This window comes from Vulpes vulpes, chromosome 6, assembly GCF_048418805.1.
Source record: "Vulpes vulpes isolate BD-2025 chromosome 6, VulVul3, whole genome shotgun sequence".
In the NCBI taxonomy this organism is placed as follows: Eukaryota; Metazoa; Chordata; class Mammalia; order Carnivora; family Canidae; genus Vulpes; species Vulpes vulpes.
Window position 1 is genome coordinate 106,641,809 of NC_132785.1, and position 21,519 is coordinate 106,663,327.

General features: G+C 39.0%; 1 protein-coding gene across 4 annotated transcripts in view; it reads right to left on the reverse strand.

Moving 5' to 3' along the window:
• DPF3 (double PHD fingers 3) overlaps positions 1-21,519 on the reverse strand; it is a 258,874-nt gene that overhangs the window by 142,847 nt on the left and 94,508 nt on the right. For all 4 annotated transcript variants that reach the window (XR_012002230.1, XR_012002229.1, XM_026008532.2 and 1 more), the window contains exon 2: positions 14,629-14,789. Coding sequence is in view for 2 of the 4 variants with exons in the window: in XM_026008532.2 (XP_025864317.1) it covers positions 14,629-14,789 (161 nt within the window). In the remaining 2 variants the exon portion in view is untranslated. The remainder of the gene's footprint in view (positions 1-14,628; positions 14,790-21,519) is intronic.

Genomic DNA, 21,519 nt, shown 5'->3' on the forward strand with positions numbered 1-21,519 from the left:
GGGCCCTCCCCTCTTCTCTTGGCTAATTTAGAAGTTGTCTGACTTTGTGGACCACATGTTCAGTGAAGCCTCCTTGAACCATCCCCGGCCACTGTGCCTTTTCTTTTCCTTGAAAGTCTGAAGTCCTGGGCGCTAAGCACCACAACCAAGCACTCTGCATGGCTCTCCATCCAGCTCCCCAACAATTCCCTCCCACCACCCTTCTCATTCTTCTCCATAAGCTTCTCTCTAACATTAAATTCTAATGTACCAGGTACAAAGACTACCCTGACAAGGTAGGCCTCAAATCCAGTATACTGCCTGCCCTGTTTTGGCCCAGGGCTTCCCAAGCCCTGAGTGGTCCCATCATACTAAAAAACTGACACAGTAACAATAGCTAAGGATAGCCCCAGTGGCACAGCGGTTTAGCGCCGCCTGCAGCCCAGGGTGTGATCCTGGAGACCCCAGATGGAGTCCCACGTCGGGCTTCCTGCATGGAGCTTGCTTCTCCCTCTGCCTGTGTCTCTGCCTCTCTCTCTGTGTCTCTCATGAATAAATAGATAAAATCTTTTTTAAAAAAATTACAATAGCTAACATTTACTGAGCTCTTACCCTCTCCTAGGCTAAAACCTCACACTCACTTTATCTCACCACGACAACAACCCTATGAGACATTTAAAGGACAAAGGCAGTGAAGCTAACAGTAATTAAGTAACTGGCACAGGGTTACAACTCAAAGGGTAATCTAGTCCACAGCCCATACTCAAAACCTCTACACTAACCTAGCTCCCCACCAAGCCATCTCATCACTGGTCCACACACAGCATGCTTGAGTCTTTCCCTTGGGAAAACAGCTCCCCACACCAAAACTATCAGGAAAATATCCCCCAGCCCTCCCACCCACCCCCATCATCAAGCCATTTCTTATGGAATTTATTGTTCCTTTCCTTCCACATCACCAACTAAAATTGCTCATGGAGAAGTGCATCCTGATAATATAAAAGCATTATCTAGAGGCAATAAAATGTGTGCAGAATCAGAAAAACAACTACTATATACCTTCTAAATTCATAAGAAGAAGAAATTTTAAGAATAGCATTATAATGTGAGGAGAGAACTTAAACATTATTGAGTCTGACTCTTACCTGATACAAGAATCACCTCTCCAACATCCCTGACAAGAGCTTCCACCTGGCCTCTGTTTCAATAATTCTAGTCCTCGCCCTTCCGTGAAGCAGTCTACTAAGCTATTGAAATATTATGTTAGAAGTATGCCTATCAATCTGATCTGCCACTAGTAAGAATGCAAATGGCACAACCCTATGAAGGGAAATTTAGTGTATCTAGCAAAACTGCATATGTATTTGCCCTTTGACCCTGCAATTCCACTTCTAGGAATCTATATCACAGATTCATATGCAAAAATGCAAAAACACAAAAATATGTATTTATTGTATCATTTTAGAAAAAGACTGTAAATAATCCAATGTCCATCTATAGGGATGGTTGAATAAACAATAGGATATACAGACAATGGACTATTATGAAGTGTTGAGACATAGAGGGAGAGAAGTATACATGTGTTTGCATAGGTTTTTTTTTTTTAAGCCAAAAGCTTAGAAAAATTTACTTACAGAAAGAGCAAAAACAAAATAATAGTAACAAGGAGAAGAGGAAGTTGCCTATAGAAACAGGAAAAGGACAGAGTAAAACAACAGACACAGAACAAGACTTTCTCTGATTATACCATGCTTTATAGATATGACTTTAGAACCATGTGAATATTTTATACAGTTAAATTAAAAAAGCAAACATCTGCTTCTGGCTAGATGGGAGTATCAAGGATCATATTTACTCTTCTACATGAAACCAAAAGAGAGAGAAGATATGAAACAAAAGTTCTCAAGACCCTAGACATCAGGAAATGAAGGATAGCGATGCCTGAAACACTGGAAATTAACAAGATAAGCCCTATGATTGTCCCAGCTTACTACCTCAAGAGAGCTTCCAGACTGCAACATGGGGAAGAGGAACACAAGTGGAAACCAACAGATTCTCTAAGTCTGAGTGAAAAGAAAGAGCTAAGAGTCCCCAGGAGACCAAGGGGCCTAGAATTCAAGAAATAGGATAGTAAACAGAAGAGAGCTACACAGAGAAAGAACTTTGGAGGTCACAGAGACTTTCCTTTGAGTATTCAATTCAGTACTAATCAGTGCATGTTTGTGAGGGAAGTACTCAATGTTAAAGAAAGAACCATCCAGTAAGAATAGAAATAAGAGTGCCTGGTGTGCAAAGCGGCTAGAAACAGTTTGTTCCCATCAGCATGTTAGGAAAGCCTCATGATTTGTGGAGTACTGGGTAGAGTACAGAAACACAAAAATAGGGCAACCCTGGTGGCTCAGTGGTTTCGCGCTGCCTTCAGCCCAGGGCCTGATCCTGGAGACCCCGGGACTGAGTCCCATGTCAGGCTCCCTGCATGGAGCCTGCTTCTCCCTCTGCCTGTGTCTCTGCTTCTCTCTCTCTCTCTCTCTCTCTCTCTCTCTCTCTCTCTCTCTCTGTGTGTGTCTCATGAGTAAGTAAATAAAATCTTAAAACACACACACACACACAAAAATATGTATTTATTGATAGGGAATAATTAGCCCTAGACTGCTCCAGTATCACCTAAAGATCAAACTGTTTCCAAGTAACCTGACTGTCCCAAAACAAAGCTCCAGAATATTTATAGAAATAAATTATATAGTCAACACCTACAAGGTAAAATTCATGATGTCTGGCATCCAATCCAAAATTATAGGGCATATACAAAGAAGCAGAAAAATATGACCTATATTGAAGGAGGAAAGAATCAATTAAAACCAACCCAGAATTGATATTGACAGTAAAATTAGCAGCAAGAACACTAAAACTGCTATCATTTGTATTCCATATGTTCAAAAGTTAAGTAAAAAATGTTTTTCAAAGATTCAATTTTAATTTCAAGAAATGAAAACTACAATGTGTGGAATAAAAGGTATTGAACGTGATTAATGTCAGATAAGACATTGCAAAAGAAAAAAATGGTGCACTTGAAAACACAAAAATATAAACTATCCAAAATTAACCCCATGGGAAAAAGAGAATTTTTTTTTAGAAGAACAACAGTACAGTGAGCTGTGGAACAACTTCAAATAGCCTAATAGATGTGTAATTGGACTACCCAAAGAGAAAGGGGGAAAGAAAAAATATTTGTAGAAATAATGGTTAGAAATTTTCAAAATGTGATGTAAACTACAAGCATGCAGATCCAAGAAGCTCAATAAAACTAAGCACAAGCAACATGAAGAAAACTATAACAAGGCACATCATAACCAAAATTGCTCAAAAAGAGTGAGAGTCTATATAGCTTTTTAATGTGCACACATGAATATTCAAATGCCAACATTTTAAATAATTTGATAAAGTCTTTGTAGCCACTCAGCCAAAAAAAAAAAAAAAGCAACAAACAGCAACCAATCCCCAAAAAGTGATAAGGAGAAAATATTAAAAGCAGCCAGAGAAATGAGCCATATTATACAGAGAGGATCAAAGATAAGTGTGATTTCTCATCAGAAACAATGCAAGCAAGAAAACAATAGTTCAGCATTATTATAGTATTGAAAGGTCGAAAAAAAACCTTGTCAATCTAAATTCTATACTCCATAAAAATATCTCTCAAAAAACTAAAGCAAACTAGATATTTCAAGACATACAGAAGTTGAAACAATTAATCATCAGCAGACCCACACTGCTGCAAGAAATATTAAAGGAACTCCGTTAGGCAAAGGAAAGTGATATCCAATCTAAATGTGGATGTACACAATGAAATGAAAAGCATAAGGAATGGTTTAGTACATGAGTAATAATGTAAGATTTTTTATTTTTTAAAACTCTTTAAAAGATGATTAACTAAATAAAGATAATGACAATGTAGTAAAAAGTTTACACCATATATAAAACTAAAATATATGATAACAATTGTACAAAGGTCAGTAGGGGAAAGATAAAAGTACATTTGTATTAGTTTCCTGCTGCTGTCATAATGAAGTGCCACAAACTCAGAGGCTTAACACAACATGAATTTGTTGTCTCATAATTCTGGAGGTCAGAAGTCTAAAATCAGTCTCACTGAGCTAAAGCCAAGGTTTCAGCAGGGTTTCACTCCTTTTGGAAACCCTGAATCAGAATCTACTTCTTTGCTTCTCTGACATCTAGAGGCCACCCACATCCTTTGGCTTGTGGCTTCTTCCTCAATAGCATCACGTCAACCTCCGCATCTATCGTCACATTCTCGTGCTCTGACTCTGACTTCATGCCTTATAAAGATCCTTATGATGAGATTGAGGCCATCTGGATAATAATAATAATAACCTCCCCATCTAAGGTCCGTAATCACATCAGCAAAATTTCTTTTTGCCATAGCATTTCCTGGGTTCCCGATGTGGACATTTTTGTGGATAATGTTGTTCTGTTTACTGGAATACTATTATAGAGTATTTATACTATTCATGAAGTAGTAAATTATCACCTGAAGGCAAACTGTAATTAAAAATGGAAACTACAAATATTAAGCAATCACTAAAATAACAAACCAAAAGTTATTAAGTCAACCAGGGAAATAAAATGGAATCATAAACATTTAATTAATCCCCAAAAAGGCATAAAATGACAGGAAGGGGAACATGGATAAATCGGAAACAAATAGTAAAATGATGGCTTTAAACCTAACTATAGCAATAATCACATTAAATGTAAATAATCTAAATACCCTAATCTTAAAAATAAAGACTGTCAGATTGCACTTATTTTTTTCTTCTAGAGAGAGACAGAGAACATGTGTATGCACATATGAGTGGGGAATGAGGGGGAAAGAGAGAGAGAGTATTCAGCAGGCTCCATACCCAGCACAGAGCCTGAAATGGAACTTAATCCCATGACTCTGAAATCAGGACCTGAGCTAAAATCAAGAGCCAGACACTTAACTGACTAAGCCACCCAAGGGCCCCTGTCAGATTGCATTTAAAAAGCAAGACACACATACACACACACACACACAAAAAAAAAAAAAAAAAAAAAAAGCAAGACACAATTATACATATGCTAAATGCTTTTAACATAAGATCCAAATATGTTAAAAGCAAAGGAATAAAAAAAGATACATCATGCTAACATTAATCAAAAGAAAGCTGGAGTAGCTATATTAATATCATGGGAAGCAGATTTCATAGTAAAGAATATTAGTAGAGATAAAGAAGGTCTTTACCTATGTTAATGGACAAATTTATCAAGAGCTCATAACAACTCTAAATGTAAGATTACATTTCCCTTAATTTGTATTCCCTTAATAACAGAGCTTTAAAACATATGAAGCAAAGGCTGGTAAAATTGTAAGGATAAATAGACAAACAACTATAGTCAGAAATTTCATTTTTTGTTCAAGATTTATTTATTTATTCATGAGAGACACCCACAGAGAGAGAGAGAGAGAGAGAGAGAGGCAGAGACATAGGCAGTGGGAGAAGCAGACTCTTCACAGGAGCCCAAAGCAGGACTTGATCCCAGATCCTGGGATCACGAGCTGAGCTGAAGGCAGCCGGCCAACCGGTGTCCTTATAGTCAGAAATTTCAATACACTTTCTTGATAATTCATAGAACAAATCAACAGAAAAATCAGTAGGGATGTAGAGTTGAGCCATAATATCAACCAACTTGATTTAATTGATATTTATAGAACATTCCAACAACCAACAAGAAAATACACATTCTTTTACAGACCAAAAAGAAACCTGATCCAAGATAGGCCATATTCTGAACCATAAAACAAGTCTCAGTGAATTTTAAAGGATTCAAGTCATACAAAGTGTTCTCTGACCATATGGAATTAAATTAGGAATAGTAACAGGCATATATTTGGAAAATACCCCAAATGTTTGGAAACTAAGTAACACACTTCTAAATAATCCATAGGTAGAAAAAGAACTTGAAAGACAAATTAGAAAACATTTCCAATTGAGTAACAGTAAAAATACAGTATTAACATTTGTGAAATGAGACTAAAGCAGTATTTACATTTGGGAATAAACTATTTCAGAAAATGCCTATAGTAGAAAAGAACAGTCTCAAGTCAATGACTTCAGTTTCTACTTGAAGAAATAACAGAAGAAATAGGAGAGTAAATTAAATCTAAAGTAAGTAGAAGAAAGAAAAAAATAAATATCAGAGCAGAAATCATAAAATAGAAACAGGAAAAATGGGAAAAAACTATTATATCAAAAGCTATTTCTTTGAGAAGATCAATAAAACTGGTAAACCTCCAGTTATACTGATTAGGTTAAAAAGAAAATTCAAATTACCAACATAAGGAATAAGAGAGAATATATCACTAGGTTCTACAGATATTAAAAGAATGATATACCAATAGTATGAACACTGTTGTACAACCAATTTTGACAACTTAGATGAAATGGATAAATTTGCTGAAGTTACAAACTACCAAAACTCAATGTAAAATGAATAATCTGAACAGCTATCAAAGAAATTAAATTTGAAGTTAAAAACATTTCTACAAAGAAATTGCCAGGCCCAGATGAGTTCACTGGTAAATGCTACAAAATATTTAAGGAAAAAATACCAATTCTACATAAACTCTTTCAGAAAACTGAAAAGGAAGAACTATTTCCCAATTCATTATATGAGGCCAACATCAACCTGATACCCAAACCAGACACAAACACAATGAGTAAAGAAAACTATAGACAAATACCTTTCATAAACATAGATACAAAACCTCTAATAAAATTTTAGCAAAGTGAATCTGATGATATATAAGAAAGATAATACGTCATGACAAAGTGGGGTTTATCCTAGGAATGCAATGTTAGTTTAATATTCAAATATTAAGCAATGTAACTCATCATGTTAGCAAACTATAAAAAAAAAATTATTATCATTTCAACTGACTCAGAAATATCAGTTCCTGATTTAAAATTCTCAAACTAGAAACAAGCATATCCTCAATCTAATAAAAAGCAATTACAGGGGTTCCTGTGTAGCTCAGTCAAGTAAGCACCTGCCTTCAGCTCAGGTCATGATCCCAGGATCCTGTGATGAAGCTCTGCACCAGGAGCATGGAATCTGCTTCTCCCTCTCCTTCTTCTTCTGAAGGGAAGCAGCCCTTCCCCTTGCTCATGCTCTCTTTCTCCCAAATAAATAAATAAATAAAATCTTTAAAAAAAAAGCAACTACATAGTGCCCACAGCTAACATCATATTTAATAATGAGAAAAAGAATATTTTTCCCTTAAAATCAGGAATAACATAGGATATCCACTGTAACCACTTTTTCTTAATATTATACTAAACATTCTAGCCAGTGCAACAGACAAATAAAATAAATAAAAGTCATCCATATTGAAAAAAAAGTTTTATTTTTCACTAACAACAATCAATTGTGTAGAAAATTCTATAAAATCTAGAGAAAGATGTTAGAATAAATGAGTATAGCAAGGTTACAGGATACAGAATGAATATACAAAATCCACTGTATTTCCATAAACTAACAAAGAATAATCAGAAATTGAAATTTTTAAAATCCATTTACATAGTATCAAAAATATTAAGTACTTAGAGATAAATGTGAATATCTGTATATGAAAAACTAAAAATCATCAACAGGAAAAATTAAAGAAGACAACAAATAGAGAAATATGTTATATTCAGGATTGGAAGACTCAGTATTAAGAATTATTCATTTTCCCAAAACTGATCTATAGATTCCACATAATCCCAATTGAAATCCTGGCAGATATGGGACTCGATCCTAGGTCTCCAGGATTAGGCCCTGGGCTGAAGGCGGCACTAATCTGCTCCCTGCATGGAGCCTGCTTCTCCCTCCGCCTGTGTCTCTCCCAATCTCTCTCTCTCTCTCTCTCTCTCTCTCTCTCTCTGTATGTGTGTGTCTCTCACGGATAAATAAATAAAATCTAAATAAATAAATAAATAAATAAATAAATAAATAAATAAATAAATAAATCCTGGCAGAGTTTTTGTAAAAATAGACAAACTGACTGTAAAATTCACACAGAAATGCAAAGGACTAGAATAACCAAAATAACTTAGAAAAAAATTAGAGCATTACAAAAATACAATAATCAAGACAGTATAAGTGTGAGGATAGACAAACCAATGAACCAAACTGAATGTCCAGAAATAGACCCACATACACACAAACATTTAATTTTTGACAAAGGTACAAAGGAAATTCAGTTGGGAAAGTCTAGTCTTTTCAATAAATTATGATGAAACAATTAGATATCTATCTGCAAAAAGATAAACTTTAATCTGTACCTCAAATTTATTTTATAATTAATTCAAAATGGATCATAGACCTAAGTATAAAACCTACAATTATAAAACTTCGCCATTAGAAACGACAAATACCCACCATTTGCTTTGACATGGATGGAACTGGAGGGTATTACGCTGAGTGAAATAAGTCAATCAGAGAAGCACAAACATTATATGGTCTCATTCATTTGGGGAATATAAAAAAATAGTGACAGGGAATAAAGGGGAAAGGAGAAAAAATGAGTGGGAAATATCAGAAAGGGAGACAGAACATGAGAGACTCCTAACTCTGGGAAACGAACTAGGGGTGAGGGAAAGGGAGGTGGGTGGGGGGTGGGGGTGACTGGGTGCCGGGCACTGAGGGGGGCACATGATGGGATGAGCACTGGGTGTTATTCTATATGTTGGCAAACTGAACACCAATGAAAAATAAATTTACAAAAAAAATATAAAACTTCTAGGAAAAACAAACAAATATTGCTGACGTTGGATTAAGCAACAATTTCTTATATACAACAAAATCTCAATTCATAAAATAACAAATTGATGAATTGGACTTAATCAAAATTTAAAATATCTGCTCTTTGAAAGATACTGTAAAGATAATGAAAATATAAGCCATAAACTGGGAGAAAATATTTGCCAAGCATATATCAGATAAAGGTTTTGAATCTAGAATGTGTAAGGGACTATCAAAATTTAATAGCAAGAAAACAATTCCCCTTAGAGATCTAATACAGAGTATAGAGAACATAGGCAATAATATTATTGTTGTATATTGTTGTAACAATAATATTAATATTAATATATTATTATATTATGATATATGTTATATTATTACATATATCATATAATATTATATATATCATATATTATATATTATATATCATATAATATTATAGTCACCAAACTTGCTAAGAGATTAGAACACAATTATTCCAACCACTAAAAAAAGGATTATTATGTAATGTGATACAGTAATTGTCACCACATTGGCAATCATATTATAAGATATAAATGTATAAATTTAACATGTTGTACACCTCAAACTCACACAACATTGTATGTCAAATAAGTTTCAATATTTTTAAATGTATAAAAGATTTGAACACTTTACCAAAGAACACATAGAGTCTCATAACATCATAGCCAAAATGTCCAGGATTCACTCTAATTCACTCATGTGAAGAACCAGGAAAATCTCAACTTGAATGAGAAAAAAAAAGATAACAGATATCAACACAGATTTTAGAATTATCTGGCAAGATTCTAATAGAAATATTAGAAATATCAATACTAAATCCTAAGTATCTGAATTAGGATTTTGAAGGAGGTATCATAAACATATTTCAACAATCATGAACACTTGAAACAAATGAAAAAAATTTAAAGTCTCAGTAAAGAAATGAAAGATCTAAAGAAGAAGCAAATGGAAATTGTAAAACTGAAAAACACAATAAAACAACAATAACAAATGTACAGAATAGAAGAAAGCAGTGAACTTATAACTCTGAGCAACAGAGAGAAAACAGACTAACAACAAAAAACAACAACAAAAACAGATAAACAGAGCCTGGCCAATTTGGAGATATAACAAAAAATTCTAAAATTTATGTTAGTAGAGTCCCAGAAGGATAAGGGAAAGAGAGTGGGACTAAACATACATCCAAAAAAAAAAAAGCTGAAATTTTCCTGAATTTGGCAGAATATATAAACCAACAGATTCCAGAGGCTGAGTGAATTCCAAAAAAAGTAAACCCAAACAAATCCACATGAAAACATACCAAAATCAAATTTTTGAGAAGAAAAGGCAAATCTTGAAAAGTGACAGAGAAATGACACCTCACTTATAAAGGAAAAGAATTTGAATAACAGCAAACGTCTCATCACAAACCTCATCATACACCTAAAGGAAATGCAAAACATTTTTCAAGTACCAAAACAAAAGGACTATCAACCCAGAATTTTATATCCAGCAAAAATATCCTTCAGGACTGAAGGAAAAAGTCAAGACATTCTCAGAAGAAAGAAAACTTAAGAGAAGTTGTACCAGTAGATCTACTTTAAAATAAAGTACTTAATTAGAAAGGAATTATGAAAGAAAGCATCTTGGAACATCAGGAAGGAAGAAAGAACAATGAAAGAGTAAAAATATGAGTAAATGTGATAGACACATTCTTAAATTTTCTAAGTTAACATTTGATAGTTGAAGCAAAAATTTCAATGCTGCCTTGATGTGGTTTTCAATGTGTATAGAGGAAATGTTTAAGACACTGTATTATAAATAACGGAGGTTAAAGGTACTGAAATGATGAGAGGGGTAGATGAGTATGATCATAAAGGGGGTAGCATGAGGAAGATCTTTATGGTGATGGGATAGTTTTGTATCCTGATTACAGTGGTGGTTCCACAAATCTCTGTGTGTGATACAATGGCATAAAATTATACACACACATTTTACCAATGTCAATTTTCTGGTTTCCAGATTGTGCTATGATTACATAAGATGTATCCATTGGGGGAAATTGGGTAGAGGATATGAGGGATCTCTCTGGGCTATCTTTGCAACTTCCTGTGGATCTACAACTATTTCAAAATAAAAAATAATTTTAAAAAAGACAAAGAAATTATATGAAATTCAAAAAAAAAGGGAATACCTAATAAGTGAAAGCAAAATGAAACAAATCCAACTGTGTGCTTAGTTAGTGGCACAACCACTCAGAGGAACTATTTCAAGTGACCTTAAAACACAGTAATTGGACTCTACATCCTTAATGACAAAAGAATTGCAAACAAAAAAGAAGAGGAGGAGGAGGAAACCATTTTCAGTAATTTTATTGTTGGAAGTCTTATTTAATTCTGATACTCTATTGTGTATGTTGTGGGATAAAGCAAATAAGTAATTACATCAGCATCATTAAGAGCCAGGATTTTTTTTTTTTTTTTTTGGTGTGGGAGAAAGGAGACAGACAATTAGGATAGTTAAATGTAAACATTGTAAAACTAAATTGAATGGGAAATATAGGTATAATTTCATAACACATTTTCTCTTTTCAAAAAAGAAATTATAAATTATATTTCTTAGATCTGCTCACTAAAAAGTCCTAGAAACAGTGACCAACCCAGGAATAATGAGCACTACCAGGTTGAGGTCTTTAAATAACATTTCCTACAAAAACGCAACAGGATTTCTTAGAGAAATAGCTGATTCCAGGTCTGGGTAGGAAATGTACAAGATGAGCCTAAAACATAGGGCTTAATATTAGGATAACAAGGTAGCTATCAGAAATTACTGGGGTTCTTTCAAAATACCAGCACTGGACCAAACCCCTAGTGGCCAATGATGGGACAATTTAACCATCAATAAGAACAATAGCTACAGGGGCACCTAGATGGCTGTCACTTAAGCATCTGCCTTGGGCTCAGGTCATGATGCCAGGGTCCCAGATTCGAGCCCCACTTTGGGCTCTCCACTCAGTGAGGAGCCTGCTTCTCCCTCCCAATGCCTGCTGGTCTGTGTATTTGTGGTCACATTCTCCCTCTCTCTCTCTCTCTCTCTCTCTCTCTCTGTAATAAATAAATAAAAATCCTTTTTAAAAAAAGAATAATAGCTAAAATGGATTAAAGTGTATCCCATTGTGTTTAAATCTGTAAATTCATGATGGCACTCAACAAAATAATAACTTTATTGATCATCTTTGATAAATACTAGGGAACCAACTCACTATTTTGAAAACTGATAAATCCATTATTTTCAATGGCCAAATTATGGAAGCAGCCCAGATGTCCATCAACAGATGAATGGATACAGAAGAAGTGGTGTATCCATTCATCTTTCAAAGGACACCAAGGCTCCTTCCAGTTTGGCTATTGTGGACATTGCTGCTATAAACATTGGGGTGCAGGTGTCCTGTGTCCTGGGGGTTGGGTTAACTGAGTGACGGGCACTGAGGGGGGCACTTGACGGGATGAGCACTGGGTGTTATGCTATATGTTGGCAAATTGAACTCCAATAAAAAATATACAAAAATTTTAAAATTAAAAAATAAAAAAGAAGAAGTGGTGTATATACACAATGGAATATTATTCAGCCATAAGAAGAATGAAATCTTGCCATTTGTAACAAATGGATATAATTCTAGAGTACAATGCTAAGTTAAAATAAGTCAGTCAGAGAAAGACAAATAGCATATGATCTCATTCATATGTGGAATTAAAGAAACAAAACAAACAAGCAAAGGGGAAAAAAGAGAAAGAGAGAGAGACAAACCAAGAAACAGACTCTTAACTATAGAGAACTGATGGCTACCAGAGGGTGGTGGGGGGAAGAAATAGGGGATGGTGATTAAAGAGTACACTTATCATGATTAAAAATAAACTAGTAATTAAAGGAGCAAAATTGGGGCAGCCCTGGTGGCGCAGCGGTTTAGCGCTGCCTGCAGCCTCGGGTGTGATCCTGGGGACCCTGGATCTAGTCCCACATCGGGCTCCCTGCATGGAGCCTGCTTCTCCCTCTGCCTGTTCCTCTGCCCCTCTCTCTCTCTGTGTCTCTATGAATGAATGAATGAATAAATAAATAAATAAATAAATAAATAAATAAATAAATAAATAATATAATAAAATAAAATAAAATAAAATAAAGGGGCAAAATTATTTATTCCACCTTTCATATGTGAACTATACCTCACAAAACCAAAATTTTAATGAAGAGATATTTCTCTTTATAGAAGTTATAGAGCTGATAAATGAAAAAATAGTGACAGCCTTAAATTGAATGTCACCTTTTTGCAGCCCTTAATTGAATAAAGGATCTAAGCAACTATCACCAAAGGCTGCTAACATCAGTGAAAGAGAGATAACCAGACAACATGATGGAAGTACACACCCCACTTAGGAGTTGTTCTTGCCTTAAAAAAAAAAACTGAACCTGAACCTGAATCTGAATCTGCTCAAGTCTCCAGTCCTAACTACCAATTCACAGGAATAACATCATAGGGATGCAATCAGAAAATCCAGACTCTGGGAAACCCTACGGTGCAAACAACCCAGTTTCTTCCACTAATAACATGCAAGGGGGAGAGAAACAGACAGACAGACACACACACCCCCCAAGACCTACAGATTTAAAATGATTTAAGAAACACATCAGGGGGATACCTGAGTGGCTCAGTGGTTAGGCGCCTGCCTTCAGCCCAGGGCGTGATCCTGGAGTCCCGGGATTAAGTCCTGGGATCGAGTCCCACATAGGGCTCCCTGCATGGAGCCTGCTTCTCTCTCTACCTCTCTCTCTCTCTCTCTCTCTGTCTATCATGAATAAACAAATAAAATCTTAAAAAAAAAATCAGCCAATTACAATGTAGGATCCTATTTGGATTCTGATTTCAAATACAGGAGGAAATAAATGTTGAACAAATATTTGATTTTATTAACGTTTTATTGTTAACTTGGAGCTTTGATAGCTATTGTGGATTTGTTTGTTTATGTCCTTATCGTTTAGAGATACATACTGAAAAATTTACAGATAAAATAATAAGCTGCCTTGGATTTACCTCAAAATAACCAAGGGCCAAGGAAGAAAGTAGGAGGTGAGTATAAATGAAACAAGATTGGCCATGAGTTGATCACTGTTGATGCTGAGTGATAAATACATGGACATTCATTTTACTATTCTCTCTACTTTTGTACGGGTTTGAAATTTTTCATAATAAAAGGTTTTTAAAATATATCCATACAGAGCCAGGAAAACGCTTTTCTCTGGTTGCCTCCCTAATCTATTCTGTTCTCTGGCACCTAGAAACTGGCATAAAAGTAATAATAATAATAGTAATATCAACAACAAAGCCAGCATTTTTGGAGCACATACTTCCTATGTGCAAACTCATTAGCCTTTTATGAATATTTTCGTTCAATCCTGACGAAAACCCCAAAGTAAATACAATGATCATTCCCATCTTACAGGTGAGGAGCCTGAGGGAGAGAGGACTGATGAAGGAGCCAAGCCTCAAAGCCATCTTACAAGCACCAAGCTACAAAAGGGCAAAAGATGAGAAGCTGATTCTCCCATCCTCGGTCTTCCCTTTTTGGGGGCTAAGTCCTGAGCCCGTTCACTCTGCCGCTCCCACCACCACCACCGTCCTGGGAACATGTGCCAAAAGCTAGAAAAGTGGTTGCGTTTCTCTCGTTGCCCGCCCTTCCCGGCCGCCCGCGGAGATGCCCAGCAGCTGTGGGGCCTCCTGCATCCAGCCCAGAAGCCAGCGCACGGACGTGCCAGGGCGGCGGGGCTCACCTGGACCGCGGTGCCTCTTCTCCATCCAGATGTAGCAGTTGTTCTGAGCCACCCCAGTCTGCGAGTCCAGGAAGGGGAGGCGCACGCTGCGTTCTGCGCAGAGCCGCGAGTTATAGCTCCGGCAGTGCTCGATGGCTTCCTTGTAGAACTGGTCCCCAAGCCTGCCCAGAAGAGGGAGAGAGACAGGGGTGAGGCCAGGGAACACACCCAGAGGGAAACTGAGGTTACTCACCTACCTCCCTGGGCAGCTTATGCAGTTATGAAGACCCAGGCAAGGAGTACCAAGAGCCTTGCCAAGGGACAGATTCCAACTTGGTGTCAGGCCTCAACCAGGTTCTGTTTCCCATACCAAATCCACCAGGGAATTCAGAATCCCCTTGAACAAAGAGCCGAGGGCCCCTAGATAAACCACCAGTAAAAGTGACCAGTCCCTGTTCCAGGAAGCATGAGGTCCCGTTCTGGAATAGAAGTGTCTCTGGAACAATCTTCTACCTGGGTTCTACCAGGAGCTCAGGCTTCTAGAGCCCCCTCACTAACATCCTCTGTTAGCCACACTTTGTTCTCAGTAATTGCCAGCAAAAGCACTCTAGAATGAACCCAACACCAGCATAGAGGGACAGCTTTCCATTACAATAGAAGAGAAACACACCCCATATAAACACAGACCAGAAGGGTAGAGGAAATATCCCATAAAAGCAGAGAGAGCTATTATGGTGAAAGGAGGCACAGAGGAGCATGCACCAATCTTTTAAAACCACACACTTAAAGGAAAATAACGTTCTAAATGAAAACAGAGGGAGAGTTTGCGATAATAGTTGAATTTTGAATTCAAGATAATTTAATTCTTGGGATCTAAACCGCAAATAGAAAGACCTTCCTGATTTGTTGGAGTGGTGATCTGATTAAACAAAGTAAATTTTATGTTCCTGAATCTTTTGTATCCTTGGACCTGTGGTGATGCTACTAAATTTTAAGAGAGTATCCTTTTCAAGAACCAAAAACATAACATTGGTAAAACTGATCAAATGTAAAGCAAAAGAAACAAAAACAAAAAAAAAAATCAGAGAGATCAAATACCTAACAAATAAAAGACAGGCACATGTTGGAGGTTAATAAATGTCTCAAGGAAATACAAATGTAATAACATAATCTCTGCCAGGTAGACTTGCACTTCTTTGTGGGGCGGTGGGAGGAAAGGCAGGAAGAGGAGGAGCCACAAGGATTGCAGGGCCAGAGGGAGAATTAAGTAGCTCATTTTGAAGCAACATTATGAATGTCCCTTTGTTTTGATTCTATGTAGATTTGAAGAAGCCAAAATCAGGGTGAGAAAGTCTCTAAGTCAAAAATAATATATAGTTCTTAACCAAAATATTTAGAGGACTAAAGAAAGCAAAATTTTAGAGGGATTTTTGTACTCTTTAAAAAAAAAAAAATCAGGGGATCAGAGTCTACCAAAGAGTTTGAAGCAAATTTCTTATTCTGGGAGGATACAACCATGGAAGCTTCTGAGGCATCTTTTGGAAATCGCTTATTGACATGCCTCCTCAAAAAAAAGCCCCTTGCTCCTTTTCCCCCTGTGAACATCTTCAGCCTCACAAGGAAGGCATAACGTGCTCAGAAAGTGTCCTAGCAGTTGCAAAACCAAACTGTAATCAAATTATAATAGCCACACAGCTGGAAATGAATTGGGGGGATGGAAGCCCATTAAAATGCTATAAAACGGAACATGAGCTGATGTAATCAAAGATGGTAACAAGGATCATGAGATTGATCAAAAATAAAGAACCATTTCCTACAAAGCGTTCACATCTGTGTCCCACCAGCTTAAATGTCCCCGCTGCTAAGGCGACAGAGCTCAGTGCAAACAGAACTTTTCCAGACAGCTCAGCCCAGGCAAGATGACACACAGCCCCATCCAGGGTGTCCTGGATGTTCCAGCTCCTTCATGAAACCGCGACCAGCCACGCCACATTGATGAGAACTGACAAGAACACATAACAGAGAGGTGTCCGATGTGAGAAACAGTCATCTGGTTTCCCAGGATCTTTTGGCAGATGGCCAAAATAGATGTTAACTCTTCCAACCCCGGAAATTCTGCTGAAAGAGAATCCATAAGACAAGCAAACAGTACACTAGAACCCATAGACTGGAGAGAAGGCTTCCACTCTCAAAACAAACTCTGGAAGCCGGCATAAAAGAAAGCGAGTACAGGGTCTCAGATTAGACTCTTCTTCATTCGCTCCTAACTTGCTTCCCACAGCTTCAGTCCCAAAGAGAGAAACGAGAAAGGGAAGTTGCTGAAAACGAAAAGTGCGTTTGGCCAAGTCCGTGCCCCACACCAAATGGAACAAGAAAGTCAAACAAAGTGGTGCGTTGGGTGAAAATTAATTTCATCTTAAATACTTTCCACTTTCCGTAACATGCGATGTTATTAGTAACAGGCATGCTGGGGGGAAATGTGTATTTTTAAACGTAATCTTTGTGTGAACGATACCTCTCTTACCTAAACAGAGAAAACCTTCTTCGGACTGGAACAACGTATTAAAGATTGAACCTGCAAAAATGTGACATCCAACACTCTCTCTGCAGCCCCCCCCCCCCCCCCTGGTCTCCAGGCAAGTCACTTTTAAACAGACCAGGCATTGGCAAAGACTAGGAAACAAAAGTTTAAAGCCTTTCTCAAGATACAGGAGGAGAAAAGAGACTTCAGCCTTTTTGATAAATTCAAGCAGCACCTCTCCAAAAGTTAATTAGCCAAAATCTTCACAGGGCTTGTTCTGCTCTCCAGAAGAAAATCGATGGCCAGGTCTCCCTAACCCGTGGAAAGCAATTTAAACAGGAGAGAGGACAAATGTCCTGTTCAATATGGGATTTCTTTAAAAAAGAAAAAAAAATCCCACAATGATAGGATCCCAGGGGTGACATTTGCATTCAAGGTGCAAGGGGCAGAGAGAGCAGGGAAAGGCTGGCAGAGAGTGACTCATTTCTGTGGAGCGGTGACCAGCATGCCCCAGGCTGGGTCAGGCACGGCCCAGCCTCAGCCGTCACCTGTCTGCATCAAACCAAGAGGGCTGGATTACCACGGGATGATAGATGTCTTGGGCTGGAAGAAGCTGGCACGAGGCAGAGTAGAATGATGTTCTCATCAACAGCCTACTTCAGGCTACCCAAGGCTGCAATCAGAAGCAGGAAAGGCACAGGAGAACAAATTGCTGGGCTCCCTGCCTGTTAGAGCAGGAGCCCCCCACAGCCTGCAGCTTGGAACAGGGCTGGCTGCCCAGTTCTGGGGGCACCGTGAGGGGTGAGATCCCTCAGCGATCAAATCTGGAGTAAGGGAGTCATAGCTCTCAGAACTTTCCAGTGACCCTCCTTGAGCATAACTATGGAAAAACAGATTCCAGGGAACCAAAGAGGATTCAGAGGGGTACAAATAAGACTCCTCTAAAACGATTGCCAACTAGGCTCCAAATGTGCTTTTAGAGCCCATCACGGCCCCTCCAAGACCCTCTGCTCCTTTTCTTCTCATGCTTCCACCTCTCTCTCTCTCAACACCATGCCTATTCGCTTAGATTCCATATCCGCTGCCCTGAGCTAACTCTCAGGTCCAATCCTCCAACCCAGATACCTGGGGGTCCTCTCTCTTCACTGTCCCTCTGGTCCTGTGTTCTGACCCAAGAACAGGTGGTCCTGCCATCCCCCAAACACGTGTCCAAAAGCAAATTCCTCATCTCCTGCCAGAAGCTTGCTCCCTCCTCGGAGTCTCCATTCTTCTGTGGTTGGGGTAGTGTTGGGGTGGAGGGAAACCTGAGAGAACACCACTCTTGTATCTCCCCAGTAAGGTGTCCTTGATCCTTCCCCTTCCTTCATCCCATCTGGCATTGGATTCTTCCCTTTCTCAGGAAGTTGCCCCTTCTTTCCATTCCCGCTGCATGGCCACCAGTCCCTTTTGACTAAAAACAGGACCTTGGCCCATCATTGCTATTTGTGCACATAAACAGAGATAAGGAGAGATAACAAGAAGTCCTAGCCTATGGCAGGATTTCTGGCCCCTCCATCCCCGCCATGGGCCCCTCCTCTTCTCTGTGGGCACCTGGATTTCCTGCTGTCTCACCCAGCTGCCCACACTTCCACCACCGCCCACAAATGCCCATTAAGACTCATCTACACCATACATTAATTTCCTCCTGTTTACATTGAAGTATATTGAACTCTAACTGCACTGTGGAAAGCCATCTCCCATTTATGTAGCATTTTATAATAACTAGCAAGCAGGGGGCAATATTCTGGAAGATGCAAGAACCTTTCCATTTTCCTCACCGTTACAGTCCCTAAAGCTGCCCTTCGAAGAGAGCCAGGTTGAGTGTTTGCTGTGGACTGAATTGTTTCCCCTGAAATTCATCTGTGGAAGCCTGAACCTCCCAATGCTCTAGTATTTGGAGATGGAGCCTTTGGGAGGTAATTAGTTCATGAGGATGGAGCCCTCATGATTGGATTGGTGCCCCTATAAGAAGAGAAAGAAGAATGACCTCTCTCTCATTCTCTCCCTCTCTCTTCCCCCAAAGAGCAGCATTTTCTGCCACTTTGTGGCATACTAGCTGCTTCAGCTGGTTGATACCTTCCGCACCACACACACACACACACACACACACACACACACACACGGACTCACTGATGCAGTGTCTTTGAGGCTGGTGAATGCCAACCCAAACCTCCATCCTAAGACTTTAAGCAGCAGGGTGGCTGGGGCCAAACCTCAGGCAACAAGGGGAGCTGAATAGCTGTTGCATGATGATCCCAGCAGCCCAAAGCCTGCCCCAAATACAAAAACAGCACCTGGCTTATTTCCTGCTCTATCCCCAAGCCCAGCTCAGAACTTGCCATATTGGGTTAAATGGTGAGTGAATGAATGAATGAATGAATGAATCTTCGTCTGACCTTCCTGTATATATGAATCAGACCACCCTACCCCTGGACCCCAATACCCTTTACTCAAGTCCTTCCTTCAACCTGAAATTCTTGCCTCTTGCCCCTGGCCTGGCCAATCTTAATCTGTTCAAGGGCCAGCTGAAGGCCTGCTTCTTCCAGGACACACACCCACCCCCAACCCAGTTATCCCTGCCAACAGTGTTTGCCCTCCACCCTCTCAGAGCTCCCCGACTGTCTCAGTTGTGTTTGGCCGGTCTCTACCATCCTTATCTCTTCCCACTCAACTAGATTATAAGAATCTTGAAGACAGGAACCAAGAGCTATGTATGTCCTTGTTAGCCAACCAAGCATAGTGCTCACACTACAGAGAACATGATAAATATTGATTACTTGATTGAAATGTCAGGTCATCCTAATGGAAGTTTCCCAGCTGAGAGATGCTGGGGGACACTCTTTCTCCATATGCATATGAGGTGAGCCTGAAACTATCTGGCTTCTCCAGAGCACAAGCTTAGGCAGCTGAAAATGGATATCCTGCAAGCTTGAATCTCACTGAATTTTCCCTATCATCTTAAAAAAGATCCCTTTGGCTTTCAAGATTTTCATTTCTCCACCTACAATATTCATGCCACTGTGCAAGACACAGAACTAATATTCCCCTTCTCTGAACTTTACAAGAAGCTCACTGAATGTGGTGCTGTCATCAGACCACCTTAGGAGGACTAGCTCTTCCTCTGCTGATGCAGATGTGCCTTCGGTGCTTATCAAGAATGCCATCACCCCAGTCTCCAGAAGAATGGTCTAGGGAGTGGCGCTCAAACTTTGGTTTATGTCAGAATCAGTGGGGGCAAGTGGGGCTGTGAAATTCTGATTCTGGAGGTCTGGCATGTAATCTAGACATCTGTATTTTTGACAGATCCCCCAGTAATTCTGAGACATATGAGACTCACTGACCTGAGGATAACTCCCCACTCTCCAAAGCAAGGGGAAGAACAAGAGGGCCTTGTGGTGATGTCTTTCGGCCACATTCTAATGGCAGAGCAGGAAAGCCCAGCTAGCTGACTTTAACTCAGCTGGGTCTGTTCCTGAAATTTCTTTTCTGGCAGCTGGCATGGATTAAGCAGCACTAACCTGTAGCACACTAGCCCCACAGAAATCCTCATCCCTCGTGAAACATCTAAGAGGCCTGGTTAAGGCAAATTTATGGAGAAGATCCTAACATTCTTTGAGTCACTCTGGCAGTAACTCTGACCTTCAAACATCGCAAGAAAGTCACCTTGGGGACAAGGGTGTTGCCTTGCAAAAGCCAAATCTGATGAAGAATTTGAACCCTAAAACCCCTATCATGACTTAAATGCCATGCAGTCTGATGTTCAGGCCTGCTAGACCCAATAAATCCCTTTTCCAGCATCTACTCTGGTGAAGACTTTTCAGGGACTTATTATGCAAAGCTGCCTAAGCAAGACGGAATTTATGTTGAACCTGGCCATGATTTCTGAGCTGCCACTGGGTGTTCTGATGACATACGCAACTCAGGGTTGATGTCAAGGGGCTGCCAAGGACAAGAGACTGGAGGCTGGAGGGGAAAAAGGATGATTCCTTCCAGTAAATAATGGAGGTGTGGGGGGGTCAGGAAAGGGGGATGCTCCAGAGAGGAAGAGGACTGTAGCCTTTCTTGTATCCAAGGTTTGCCTTTCAAATGGCATCCAGACGTGACAAAATAAATCTCTTCTCTGGAGGCTAAAGAATGTGTAGAATGCAACCAACTTTCAAAAGTGGAAAAAAAAAAAAAAGACTGCTTTATCTTAGGGTAAAGCATACCTAGAAAGAAAACACACGCCCATCACAGAAACTTCATTGATTAAGAAAGTATTTTTAGTTTCCCTGGTTCATAGGCTGAGTCCTCTCTGAAACCCCAGCTATGAGCTGGGCACCCGGATGTTGTCCCTCAGGTGTGCTTGCCAG